The sequence below is a fragment of the Impatiens glandulifera genome, chromosome 4, assembly GCF_907164915.1.
Source record: "Impatiens glandulifera chromosome 4, dImpGla2.1, whole genome shotgun sequence".
Classification (NCBI taxonomy): Eukaryota; Viridiplantae; Streptophyta; class Magnoliopsida; order Ericales; family Balsaminaceae; genus Impatiens; species Impatiens glandulifera.
The window spans coordinates 44,006,701-44,021,355 of record NC_061865.1 but is presented as its reverse complement, the minus strand read 5'-3'; the positions used below and the strand labels follow the sequence as shown (position 1 = coordinate 44,021,355).

Sequence of the window (14,655 nt, the reverse complement as noted above, 5' to 3'; positions counted from 1 at the left end):
AAAACTTTCGGTTTTTCCATTAGAAGAAAACCGAGAGTTAATTAGAAAACTCTCGGTTTTCCCTGTAGGAGTATAACCGAAAGTTTTCATATAACTCTCGGTTTTTCCATTTGAAGAAAACCGAGAGTTAATTAGAAAACTTTCGGTTATACTCCTACGGGGAAAACCGAGAGTCTTCTAATTAACTCTCGGTTTTCTTCTAATGGAAAAACCGAGAGTTATATGAAAACTTTCGGTTTTCCCCGTAGGAGTATAACCGGAAGTTTTCTAATTAACTCTCGGTTTTCTTCAAAAGGAAAAACCGAGAGTTAATTAGAAAACTTTCGGTTTTTTCCTAAGGAGTAAAACCGAGAGTTATTTGTAAAACTTTCAGTTTTCTCTTTGTGGAAAAAGCGAAAGTCTTTCAATTACCTATCGGTTTTACTCTAGGGTATCTAAACCGAAAACTCTACGATATCTATCGGTAAATGCCCAATTGTTTTTAACGAAAGAGTTAATACCGAGGGATGGCGAGAGTTACCAAAACTTTCGATAATGTGTCTATACCGAAAGTTATAGGGTCAAAACCGATTTAATGTTTAGGAGAAAAAACAATTGAAAAATAAAATTAAATAAACACCAGTGTAAGTTGGATTAAGTGTCTATACCCTTTTTCACCGGTGTAAGTTGGATTAAGACCATTAAATAAACATAAACATTTAATGTTTAGGAGAAAAAACAATTGAAAAATAAAATTCAAAATTATGATAGATTAAGTAAAAAAAATCAACACAAACATGAAAAGGAAATTTTTTATTAAAATATATAATATTATTTTTATTTGATCTCTCCACCGATTGCTAAGATAATAATAATTGATAGAAGAATCGAAAGACTATAATGATAGAAAAATGAAAGTGTCTACTACCATGTTAAAATAGAAAAATATTGTATTAAATAATATTTAATATCTTTCCTATTTTATAGTGGAATGAAGACCATGTTAAATAATAGAGAAAAGTATCCTATTGAATAATATATATTATTACATAACTTAAATCTAATTTATAGAAATTTTATTAAATTTATAAATAAAAAAACTCATATAATAATATGAGATTTATATAAAAAAACTCATATAATAATATGAAATTTATAAAAAAAAAACTCATATAATAATGATATTATTACAATATTTAATTAATATTATGAACATATTTTACAAATTTAAATATACTAATTATATTAAAACATAAATAAATATGGATATGAGTAATCTAAGTGTTGTAATTGTATGGAAATATACATTAATGATATGTGATGTGAATTGTGATTTAACTTAAAATACATAAATAATTTATATGGGAAATATTTGATATTAATGTTTAGAATTTTTTTTATGAATGTATAGTATATAGCCTAAAAATTAAAGTAACATTGATGGATTTTGTTTACTAAATTATCTTAACAATACATTTATTCAATTGTATTATCTAATATATATTTTAACAAACAATTAATATATGATTCTAAGTCAAAACCTCTATCAAGATAAAAAAAAATGAGTTGTATAAACAATAATATTACGAGAAACCATGGAGACGAAGTACTCATCGTGGCGTATACGTCGACGACTTAGTCGTGACTGAATCAAGTATCAAGGGTGTCGAGGAGTTCAAAAAATAGATAATGAAGGAGTTCAAGATGAGTGATCTCGGGCTACTCTTGTACCACTTTTGTATCGAGGTGGACCAAAAGAAAGATAACATCGAGGTGAAGCAGACGACTTATGCGAAGAAGGTGTTGAAACAGTTCGCAATGGAGGATTGCAACACGAGCAAGTATTCGATGGAAGGAAAACTGCAGCTCGTAAAGGATGTGGAATGAAGCTTAGTGGATCCGAATGAGTATAGGCGTATCATCGGGTGTCTTAAGTACTTGACGTACACTCGACCCGATATCTCTTATGCAGTTGGCATAGTGAGTTGATATATGGAGCAATTTACCACTCTACATCAACAGGCAGTAAAGCACATTCTTCATTGCGTGAAGGGAACGACGAGCTATGAGATTTAGTTAAGAATATGACGAGAAGTTGAATTGGTTTTACTGACAACGACCTATCTAATGACATAGAAGACAGAAAACACTAGAGGGGTAGTGTTTTATCTCAACGAAAATCTGATCTCCTAACAATCTCAGAAACAACGAACTGTTGATTTATCTTCATGTGAGGCGAAGTTTATGACAGCTATTGTAGCGTCGTATCAAGGACTTTGGATGAGAAACTCGTTGAGTGAGGTGCATGTATGCGAGCCGAAGCCAATAATCCTATATGTCGACAACAAGTCCATTAATGAAGAACATGGTGTTTCATGGACGCAACAAACACATCAACACCAACGAACTGTTGATTTATCTTCATGTGAGGCGAAGTTTATGACAGCTATTGTAGCGTCGTATCAAGGACTTTGGATGAGAAACTCGTTGAGTGAGGTGCACGTATGCGAGCCGAAGCCAATAACCCTATATGTCGACAACAAGTCCATTAATGAAGAACATGGTGTTTCATGGACGCAACAAACACATCAACACCAGTTCCACTTTATCCGTGAATGTGTCGAGAACCGATAGATCGTCATAGATTTCATAAGCACTAAAGAGCAACGTGCAAACATTCTTACAAAGGTGCTAGCAATAGTCAAATCTGCATAGATGCGAGAGCTGCTCGACGTGAAGAATCTCGAACCAAATCAAGTTTACGTGGAGATTATGAGGCAAAGCATTAATTGTCAGCAAATTTGAAAATTGTTGGTCTTTATTGTCTTTTATGCAATTATGACTTATTTAATTATTAATGAGTTTGGACTTGTATGTATAAATAATTTAGAATTTCTAGGCTAATCTACTCCTTTAATATGGTTCTTTGCATAAGTTGATATACAACACTCAAAACTCTTAAAACTTTTTCTCTTCAAGTTATATATAATTGTTCTTTCCAGTTTTTTCCTATTTTTCTTTTTTCATCAATGTTTTTAGAAGATCCAATAATCGAAACTAACAATCGAGCACTTCAAAAGAGATTAACCTACCCCCAAACCAAGAACAACAAACGAAACCGAGATCCAAAATTATTAAAATTTAGGCATTTCAAATTTACACCGTTTGGATATGTCTAAATGGTCTAGAAAGATAAAATGAAGTGTTTAGAACTAAATGAAAGTAGTAATAAACTAGAACATGGAATTACAGTTTTTCTTTGAATCGAGTTTGATTAAAATCGAAGTGTTACAAGATATGAATAGAAGCGAATATAAGCAGTTACACAAGTCTAAAACAGTTGATGAACAACTCCCAAGCCTCGCGTGGTCGATAAGGTGCATCGCCTAGTCGCCTGGGTTCCCACCTGGCTAGCTGTGCCCGACTGTTCACGGTGCTCTGATAGTCCATTTTTTTCAACAAAACAAACTTAAACAATATTAATTCTAGATATAATTCTCATTTAACTTGATCATTTATTTATTTGTACATTGTATGTTGATTTAAAAGAATTTGAAATTTAATTAATTTTGAAATTCAATAAATATAAAATCATTTTCAAATTAATTATTTATTCTAATACAGTACAATGAGTCCTTACACAAAATTTATAAAATAAATTTATTGACTTGAAATTATTTTAAAATTTTAAATTAGAGATAAAAGAATAAGCGTCTATAATAGTAAAAACCCACTAGTTTAATACTTTCAAAGTGAATGCATGTCCTTTTTTAGTACCTTTTTATATTGTATTTCTCTTGTGTTGTTATTTTTCTTTTGATTTCTGCAAAATCTCGTGTGTTTGATTTTTTTTTTCTGCGATGAGGGATAGTGCCCAAATAGATGTAACAAAAACTGTTTCGATCTAACCTTCTTTGGAAGTGATTTTCAAAACTAGGAATTAGATATTAAGACTCAAATTACTATGTCTATGCATTTTGACAGCACTTATTTAAATAGTATTATATTATGGGCCACCACCTTTGAGTTTGAATAAGGATAGACACAATTTAATTTAAAATTTGATTAAACATGTAGTTTATGCTATTATATAAAGTAATCAAAAGTTTAAAAAACCTTCTCTAATGATTTATTTCAATTTCACACCAATCTCGAAATTAAGATCTTTTTATCTATAGTAAATTAAATATGATATATTGTATTGGATAAAACAAAATTATGTAATTCATTTAAATGTTTTTATTTCTTGTAAAGTATTTTTTATGTGGATAACTTTGACTCTCCTTTATAAACAACCGACTATTTCTCAAATCACATTTTTTTCTATATAAAAACTTAATTTAATTTTCCAGAAGAAAAGGCTTAAAATAATAAGTTGTAGGTAACTCTAATATGACTATATTTGAAAGGCATGATTGTTTTATTTAATATTGCAACAAATATTTTTAATTATTTAAATAAAATGATAGTGAAGTCAATTAAAAACACATTCATGAATTATTTATGCAAATTATTGTGCATCAGGTCAACAACTTAATTATCCATTTTATTTATTATAGGATAGAAAAATAGAAAAATATTATATTGAATAATAATATATATAATTATATATTTAATATTTAATTTATAGACACTAAATTATATAGGATAGAAAAATAGAAAAATATTATATTGAATAATAATATATATAATTATATATTTTATATTTAATTTATAGACACTAAATTAAAGTTATAATAATAATAGTGTGATAACATCTTATAAGTATATCATTATATATTATAACTTCATTCCTTCAATTTTTTTAAAAAATTGATAACTTGAAATTGAAAATGAGATTCTAAAATGTTGATGAAAAAAAATTTAAACTTAAAAAACTTGTGAGTGTATAAGCTAATATATATTATAACAAAATTTCTCAAACTAAGATAAAAAGTATTAAGGTTAAAAACAATGTTAATATATTCTTCAAACTTGAGTGTCGAAATCTATTTAACTTTAACGACATGGTGATTATTGCCTTTGACTAAATAATAAACAAATAATGTGTATAAATGCATATAATTGGATTAAGACCCTAGACATTCACGAGTCTACGAAGAAGATTTGAGAGAAACAACAATTGAAAAAAAAAATTAAAACTATGATATATTAATGGAAAAAAATCAATGCAAACATAAAAGGAAAATGTTATTAAAAAATTATAATATTATTTTTATTAGAGCACTCCAACAATTACTAAAATAATAATAATTGATAGAAAAATTAAAAGATTATAATTTTGTGTGTTAAAAAATAAGAACGTCTAATACAATATTAAAATAGGAAAAATATTATATTAAATAATATATAATATCTTTCCTATTCAAATATGGTATGTGAGACCGTGTTAAAGAATAGAGAAAAATATCAAAAAATATTATATTGAATAATATATATAATTACATATCTTAAATCTAATTTATAGAAATGTCATTAAATATATAAAAAAAAACTAATATAATAATAATATTATTATAATATTTAAGTAATATTAGGATAATATTTTACAAATTTAAATAGACTAATTATATTAAAACATAATTAAATATGGATTATGATAATATTTCACAAATTTAAATATACTAATTATATTAAAACATAAATAAATATGGATTATGATAATATTTCACAAATTTAAATATACTAATTATATTAAAACATAATTAAATAGATATGAGTAATCAAGTGCTGTAATATTATTACAATCTACATTAATAATGTACATATTTCAAGAGAAAATCTTAATGTTCACTATTATATATTGTGATTTAACTTAAAATACTTACTAAATTATCTTAACAATACATTTATTCAATTGTATTATCTAATATATATTTTAACAAACAATTAATTTACATGTCTATGTTAAAACCTCTATAAAGCACAAAAATGAGTTGTATAATCAATAATTGATTATGTTAATTAAAATGATTTAAACAACCCCTCTAAATTAAAATATATATATTTTTGTAATCCTCAATTAGTGTATCCTTATCTTAATCTTCAATAATGATATCATTTGTAACTTCACGTGCCACCCATGGCCTAAAATGAGACATTGGAATTCAGAAGTTGGAACTTGGAACTTTGATCAAATAAATATTTTTTTAATTAAATATATAAACAATTCCTCAACCCATGTTTTGAATTATAAAAAAATAAAACTAATTTTATGCTTATTTGCAAATAGCCAAATATAGTCAAATGTTAAATTAGGTCAATAAATAGTATTGTTCAATGAATTGGGTCATAACTCATAAGTTGATAAACAAAAAAGATGTAAAAATGTAGGATAGAATTTAGAAAGTCATATTTTTTTATTTTTTTATTTTGTGGTTGAGTAATAATAAACTAATCAAACCGGGCCTAACAACATTCATTCAATAAGGATGGAAAGAGTATTTAGTGGGGAATAGAAAGGAAAGAGAATTTTTTTCATGAAAAATTGTGAACTGGCGCGTGTAAAGGCAACCATTTTGATAATAAATAATAAATAATAAATAAATAATATTTTAAAATTAATTTAAATTAAATAAAAACAGTCATTCCTAACTGAAAGGGATAGCTACGGCGGATCCTCTGCGAATCAGTACGCGTTACGTAATTATGCAACACAAGATTGTGATAATCCAACGGTGGATATTCATTTTTATAACCTAGTATTGGTAGCAGGTGATATTTATTTATTTACATAAATAACGGCACGATATATTACTCCCAAAAGAAACATATTATTAAATAACGCCACGAAAACCACAAATACTTGCAACTTGGGAGTTCTTTCTACCTTCTCTCTCTATTTCTTGATTACCAAAACTTTCTCTCTCTAGAATTTAGGAATTCTAATGAGTTTCTTTTCAAATTGATCAAAGCCTTGATTGGGTTTTTTTCTTGTTTTCTTGTAAAAGATGTCATCGGGTTTCACCGGCGCCGGCGGAGGCGATGGTTCAGATTTCAACGGGGCGGGAAGATCATTATCCACAAGCAACAACAACAACTCATCACAAGTTCCGTACAGGTCTCAGTTTTATGGGAATCATGTTACCGATCAGATGATCCAACGCCGGCCAGATCTGACCGGAGGAAAGAGATCTTTGGCTGAGTTTCAGGCGCATCAACTGCAGCACCAACTTCAACAGCAGCAAGAACAAAGAATGGGTCTTTATTTAAGGAATGTGAAACAGAGAAATTTTCAGCAACCCTCTCCGATTTCTGCGGATTTTCCGGGTTCTATTTCTCAACCATCTTATGGTCTTGGAATGATGACTGCTCGACATGGGTATCCGATTCATCAACAAATCCAACCGCAATCTGTCGGTTTTGGATATGGAAATGGTGTTATACTTCCTTCTGCTGGTAATCCTTCAATCCCTATTTCTTCGTTTCAGAATTTGGTTTCAAATAGGGATTCTTCTGCACAATTATCGGAGAAGAAGATGATGAATCGTCTTCAAGAACTTGAGAAACAGCTTTTGGATGATGTTGAAGAGGAACAAGGTGATTCTGTTTCTGTTATCACGAATAGTGAATGGTCGGAGACAATCGAAAACCTACTTAGTCCTTCTCCAACTCCGACACAAACTCCAACCCCAACCCAAACCCAAACCCAGATGTTCATTTCTCCATCCCCGACATCATCCTCATCTTCCTGCTCATCCTCTGCCTCTCCATCTATTATTTGTCCCAAACAATCTCTAATGGAGGCTGCATCCGCCATTTCCGAAGGAAAAACAGAGGTTGCAACAGAGATCCTGACTCGTCTAAACCAGGTAGCAAATGTAAGAGGTACATCAGAACAAAGGCTAACGTCTTATATGGTGTCGGCTCTCAAATCTCGCATGAACCCAACTGATTACCCACCTCCGATCACAGAGCTTTACAGCAAAGAACACAATTTCTCAACCCAAATGTTATACGAGGGTTCTCCCTGTTTCAAGCTCGGATTCATGGCGGCTAACCTCGCCATCCTCGAAGCCATATCAGATCATCCATCAGGAAAGCTTCACGTCGTCGATTTCGACGTCGGAAAGGGCTCTCAGTTCTTGCATTTAATCCACTTACTCGCCGCCGCCCGGAAAAAGGGTGCCGATAAGCCCACGTCTTTGAAAATCACAGCCTTTGTTGATATCGGATGTGACAGTGAAGAAAGGTTGAAGGTTGTTGGTGATATGCTAAAGGCGGAAGCAGATAAAGTTGGAGTCTTTCTGAATTTCAACATAAACCATAGAAATACATTTCTCACTTTAGAGAATTTGATCATCGATCCTGAAGAAGCTCTAGCTGTGAATTTCGCTTTCCAGCTTTACAAATTACCCGACGAAAGTGTAACAACGGAGAATCTCCGGGACAATTTACTCCGGCAAGTGAAAAGTCTATCTCCGATGGTGGTAACCATGGTTGAACAAGATATGAACGTGAATACGGCGTCGTTCACGGGTCGGGTTGCCGAGGTGTATTCTTACTACGGGTCGCTTTTCGATTCGCTGGAGGCTACAGTCCCGAATCGTGAAAACCCGGAACGAGTTAGGGTAGAAGAAGGACTGGGTCGGAGGGCGGCTAACTCGGTGGCGTGTGAAGGGAAGAATCGGACTGAGAGATGCGAGGTTTTGGGGAAATGGATGGCGAGAATGAGTATGGCCGGGTTTAAAGGACGAGAAATGGGTCGAGTTATGAGTGACTCACTCCGAGTTAAGCTTGAGTCGGGTACACGTGGCAGTCCGGGTTTTACGGTGATGGAAGAGAAAGGAAGCATCTGCTTTGGTTGGAAAGGAAGGACACTCACCGTCGCATCTGCTTGGCATTAAATATGAACCGGACCGGTCCGGTTCGAACCGGTTCTACTTTTTTACAATGATAACTATAAATATGATTCTACTAATATTATAATATTAGTAAGTAATAGTTTTAATATTTAATATTATTAAGTAGTTGAAGAAATATTCTAATTTTTATTTTGATGAGTGGGGTATTATTATTATTATTAATGGAGAGAGAGGAATTGTGGGGTTTGAACTTTGAAGGAATATTTCACCAAACAGACGAATAAAGGGCGCGTTTGGATATGATAATAAATTAGGCTGTGTGGTATGTCTTTATGTTTGTGTGTTTGGCCCCTTCTCTCTATCTTTCTCTCAAATCAACCATGGGAAAAAGGGCTTTCTTCATTTAATAATATATATCAATTTATATTATTATTATTATTATTATTATTCTCATTTATCCATGGAATTATTTCTTTTCTTAGTTGGGCTTAGTTAAGCTTTTGCTCATCCACACATTGATGTTCCACTTCATTTTTTTAATTCTTATACATGTAGCACAAATAGTGTTTTCTATTTAGAAAACACTTTAGAGCTTATTTTCATGTTTTAACCTGCCTTGTATATATTAAATCTTTCATGATTTTAGATTTATATGTCTAAAGATATTTTTTTTAGAACTAAATAGACAAAACATTAAGTATGTAGCACGCAAATACAATTAACCAAACGCAAAATTTGTGGCCTGACGGGCTCGAACCCAACTTTAGGGTTTTGCCGCTCGATTAGAAAAAGGGATGAAAATATTATTTAATAAAAGAAATGGGTTATTTGAGATTTGTGTAATATAAATTATTAAAAAAAATTGTCTTTAAAAATTAAATTTAATAAAAATAAAATAAAATAGTTGATGTTTTAGTTAGGGTGAATGAATGGTTAGTATGTGATATTAATACCATATAATTAAATTTTTTTATATAAAAAACTTAAGAGGGTAGAAGGAAGAGCCTTCAAAAGTCAAATATTAGTTGGATGACAAATGTCGACATAAAAAATTACTTGGAGTTTAAGAAAACTAGAATGAAATATTGGGTTATGATAACAAATAACATATATTAAGTGCTTATCAAATATTATTGATTTTAGTCATAGTCATGAGAATATGGCGTAGTATAGGGATTATTGTTTCATCCTTATTATGACACCTATTGTTTGGTATTTCTAATGGATGGAACAATTTTTATTATACAAATGATTCATTAAAAAATAATTTGAATGTACATATATTTCTTGGTGTACTCATATTTCTATTTTCTATTGATTTGTGCAATGCTAGAAATGCACATTAATTTATTATAATCAATTCTCTCTCTATATATATTATTTTATTTTTTTACATTTGGAGCACCGAACTATATGTTCAATCCTTCATTGTACTCTTTATAAAAATAAACATATATTCTTTCATTTGACTACCATCTTAATCTTAGATGATGAAATCGTTTGAACTCTATTTTTATTTTACAATTTGCACTTCACAATAATTAAAATTTTTTATATATCTTTTAATTTTGAGATAGCTTAGTAGTTATAAATAAAAAAGGATTTACAATTATACTACGAACAATTTTTAATTTGAATTGTTTCCATTTAAGGAAAATTTATTCGGTTTAACTAGTAGTTGACTCGGAATAGAGCATTATTATGGTATTTATACTCGTATTAACTGATTTTGAAGAATAATAAAAAATTAAATATATAACTTTATAAATAACTTTATAATATAATTATTTATTCTTCATATGTTATAATAATTTTAGATTTATTATTTAATAATATTAAGCATTTTTAATATATTAAACTACATATACCATTATATTTTTTTAGAATATATTAAAATAATAGTAAAATTTCAAAATAAAACAAGACAAGAATAGTAAATCCATTCCACACACTAATCTGCCCAATTTTCATTCATAATTATGTTATACAGTCACTTAATTTAAGTGCAGAGCACAAATTCATTACAAAAAAATATTGAAGATTCAAATATTTATGATTATTGCTATTTTATATTATATATTATTAAAAACTAATATAAGGGAAAAGTTTTTCTTTTTTGGAAAAATATAAGGGAAAAGTTAATGGTTACAAGGTATGGTTGGTAGTAAAAGGAAAAGGACAAACTTTTTGTTTAATTTTTATCTTTTTCGGCCTAAAGTTTTATATTATTTTGACCAATTCTGAATGAAACGCAAGGAATTCAAATAATCTAATCAAATTCAGTGAATTAAACATTTAATAAACTTTGCACTACCTTCAAATCATTATAGAAATAAAATATTAATTTCAAAAAAGAATAATATAAAAATATTGTCATTTGAACCGTTACAAACATATTAGGAAAGTTTTATGAGGAAAATATGGTATATAATAATATAAATTGTTTCTTTGGTCACAAGATTAAATATGTTCTACCCAAATTCCAAAATTTATATTTCTTTTATAAACATTAGTTTGGTACGTATTTCTATTATAGATTATGAGGTTGAAAAATTCATAATAATATAAATGATAGATATTTTTTTTTTTCTAACACAAGTGTACGATATTATCATATTAATAATACATTTGTTGTTTGGCAGCTTTATCACTTTTGATAACTCCCAATATTAAATGAAGTATACAAAATACCACATATTTATGATCCATTTTTTTATATTTCAAATAAAATAATAAACACTCTAATATAATCTACCTAATGATCCATTATTATTTTTATAACAAACAAAAAAAAAATGATATATCTATAAATTTATAATAACCAAAAATGCTGAAGACCATTTTCCAGCTATATTATGACTGTTTCATTAATTGGCTTATTATAGAAAAAAGTTATTGATTGAATAAATAGTTAATGTCCATTTAATCTATAAGGATGTTTAATTACTTGGGTCGGATTATGGTTTCATCTACCCATAAATTTAAAACGGTTAAAAATAAAATTAAAAATGCTATAAGTATGATTCGAACTTACACCCTAACAAAATAAAGTATAACTTTTTAACCAACTAGGCTAATAAGACTTTATAATTAAAATTCAACACCAAATTTAATGAACGCGGATCATTTTAACAACATAAGTTTAATTTTTTAACTAACTAATATATATATATATATATATATATATATATATATATATATATATATATATATATATATATATATATATATATATATATATATATATATATATAATGATGCTTAATTTTTAAGGTGTCCGGATTGCCGGGTCGAGAGCTTTGGTTAATTTGGATATATGTGATAGTAAATGAATACTTGAGTCAGATTATGGGTTGACACGCACATAAACACTTTTACCGTAATATTTTTTTCACGATTTTTTATATTATCTTTAATCATTAATTTTTATATTACGGTAAAAGTGTTTATGAGTGTGTCAACCCACAATCTGACACGATTTTTATCTTTTACCGTAAATTAATTTTTTCACAATTTTTTACCGTAACGATTTATTTTTAACCCTCCAGATATTTTTATACATGCTAGTTTAAATAAGAAGTTAAATACAAAATTTGATTAATAAATAATAAAAAAAAAGAGTTATAAATTTAAAATAATAGTTATAAAATTAAAAAATAATTATAAATTAAAATAATAAAATAAAATTTTAATATTAAATAGTATAACTAATTTATAAATAGAATGATTCTAAGAGAAAAAATTACAAATTCAAACTTAAATTATACCCTCATTTTTTATATTAGTAAAATGAAGGCAAATAATTTGAACGGTCCTCAGAATACTCTCTAATTACTTAAATTATTTAATTTTATTCTTTAAATTATTTTTTAAAATAAATATTAATTTTTAAGATGTCCACTGATAGCTCTGTTCACGGTCAAACATAACTGTTTTTATTAAATATAATTATATATACTATTTTTAATCATTAATTTTTATATTTATATAGTTATAATTATTAAATCGCTTATATATATAATATCTCTATAATGTTATATATATATATACATTTTTTATTATTAATTTTTATATTTATATAATTATTAAATTTCTTTTATATATATAAATAAAAAATATATAATATTTATTTTTATTTATAGGTGTATATAAAGTTTTTAAAAATAATATATATATATATATATATATATTATCTTTAATCATTAATTTTTATATTTATAAATAAATTATATAATGTATATTTAAAAAAATATTTGGAGGAATAAAAATAAATGAGTAGTTGAAAATTCAAATAATCTGTCTTTGTTTATATATATATATATATATATATATATTTTTGTATAGAATAAATATTTTATATTATATTAATATTATATATATATATATATGAAAGATATTTAATAATTATATATATAAATATAAAAATAAAAATTAATGATAAAAAATAAAAAATATAATATATAATATATATATATTTTATATATAATATTTAGTTATAACAGTTAAAAAACAAATTGACAGAAGTATTATTAGTGACATTTTCTAAAATTTTGAAGAATAATTTGTTTTATAAAAATAATTTAAATGTTAAAAGTATGTGATAAAAATAATTGAAAATTCACTTAGATAATTAGCCTTAAAAATAATCCAATAATACCATAAACAAATGAGTCATATCTTGATATCTAATGATAATTAATTTTGAAAATTTAAGCCTTGTTCGTAAATAATAATTAATTTTGAAAATTTAGGCATTGTTGATCGGTTAATGATGAGTAATTTTGAAAATTTAGACATTGGTGTGGTTATTTGAATAATTAGAAAATATATAATTTCTCTTCCAATTATCAAATTACTTAATATTAAAATATTTTATATTTTAAATTATAATTATTTATTTATATATATTAATATTCTTTAAGTTAATTTACTAACAAAAAAATAAAATAAAATAAAAAATTATTATATCTTTAAAACCATCCTAATTATTTTTAAACAAATAGGTTTTCTTAATAACCCAACCTGAATAACCACTTCTTTTTAAACAATTTAATAAGATGTTTATTTTATGTAAATTCATTATATATATTATTAAAAATAGAAGACACTGTATAAAAAAAATCCTAAAACATAGAAAATTTCCAATTAAGCACTTTAGACAACACCTGAATTTATTATTATTATTAATATATATTTATTTAATTCCTTTATATATATATATATATATATATATATATATATATATATATATATATATATATATATATATATATATATATATATGACCAAATGAGTCGGACTTGATATAGAATGGTAATTGATTTTTGAAATTTTAATGTTTAAATAATTTAATCAGATGTCTATTTTATATAGATAATTTGTTAGGTATATTTAAAAAATAAGCTTTACAGTAATAAATAAATAAAAGATACAACAAAAAAAAAAAATTGAAAATTTCCAATTAAGCAATTTTTGGAAAACACCACCAAATTTTTTATTTTGATTTTGATTTTCTTTCAAATAATTTATAAATACATAAATCTAAATTAATTTATTTAATTTTACATTTTCACTAATTATATTGTTAGGATTGGTGTCGACAATAAAGACGGGTCCGATAACAATTTATAACTTTCAATTCGATTTTAACTCTGATAGAAGTTAAAATATGTTTTTATTTTTCGCAAATCTTCACAAACTCTTGAACGAATTCAAGTGCGGAACCGTTTGTTGGATTTGAAGCTTCAGACAGATAAATATAAATGGCAGAAAGTAAAGAACACAAAGAGTTTTATGGATGTTTGGAGATAAATTCACCCCCTTCTTCCACAACCGGAAGGATATTCACTAGAAGAATTTGATCGGTATAGAA

The 14,655-nt window shown here is 26.8% G+C and overlaps 1 protein-coding gene across 1 annotated transcript; it reads left to right on the top strand.

Moving 5' to 3' along the window:
* Positions 1-6,774: 6,774 nt before the first annotated feature.
* Positions 6,775-9,215, top strand: LOC124935980 (scarecrow-like protein 8). The gene has a single exon (XM_047476425.1). The coding sequence runs from the start codon at positions 6,930-6,932 to the stop codon at positions 8,823-8,825; it is 1,896 nt and encodes a 631-aa protein (XP_047332381.1). The 5' UTR covers positions 6,775-6,929; the 3' UTR covers positions 8,826-9,215.
* Positions 9,216-14,655: the final 5,440 nt, after the last annotated feature.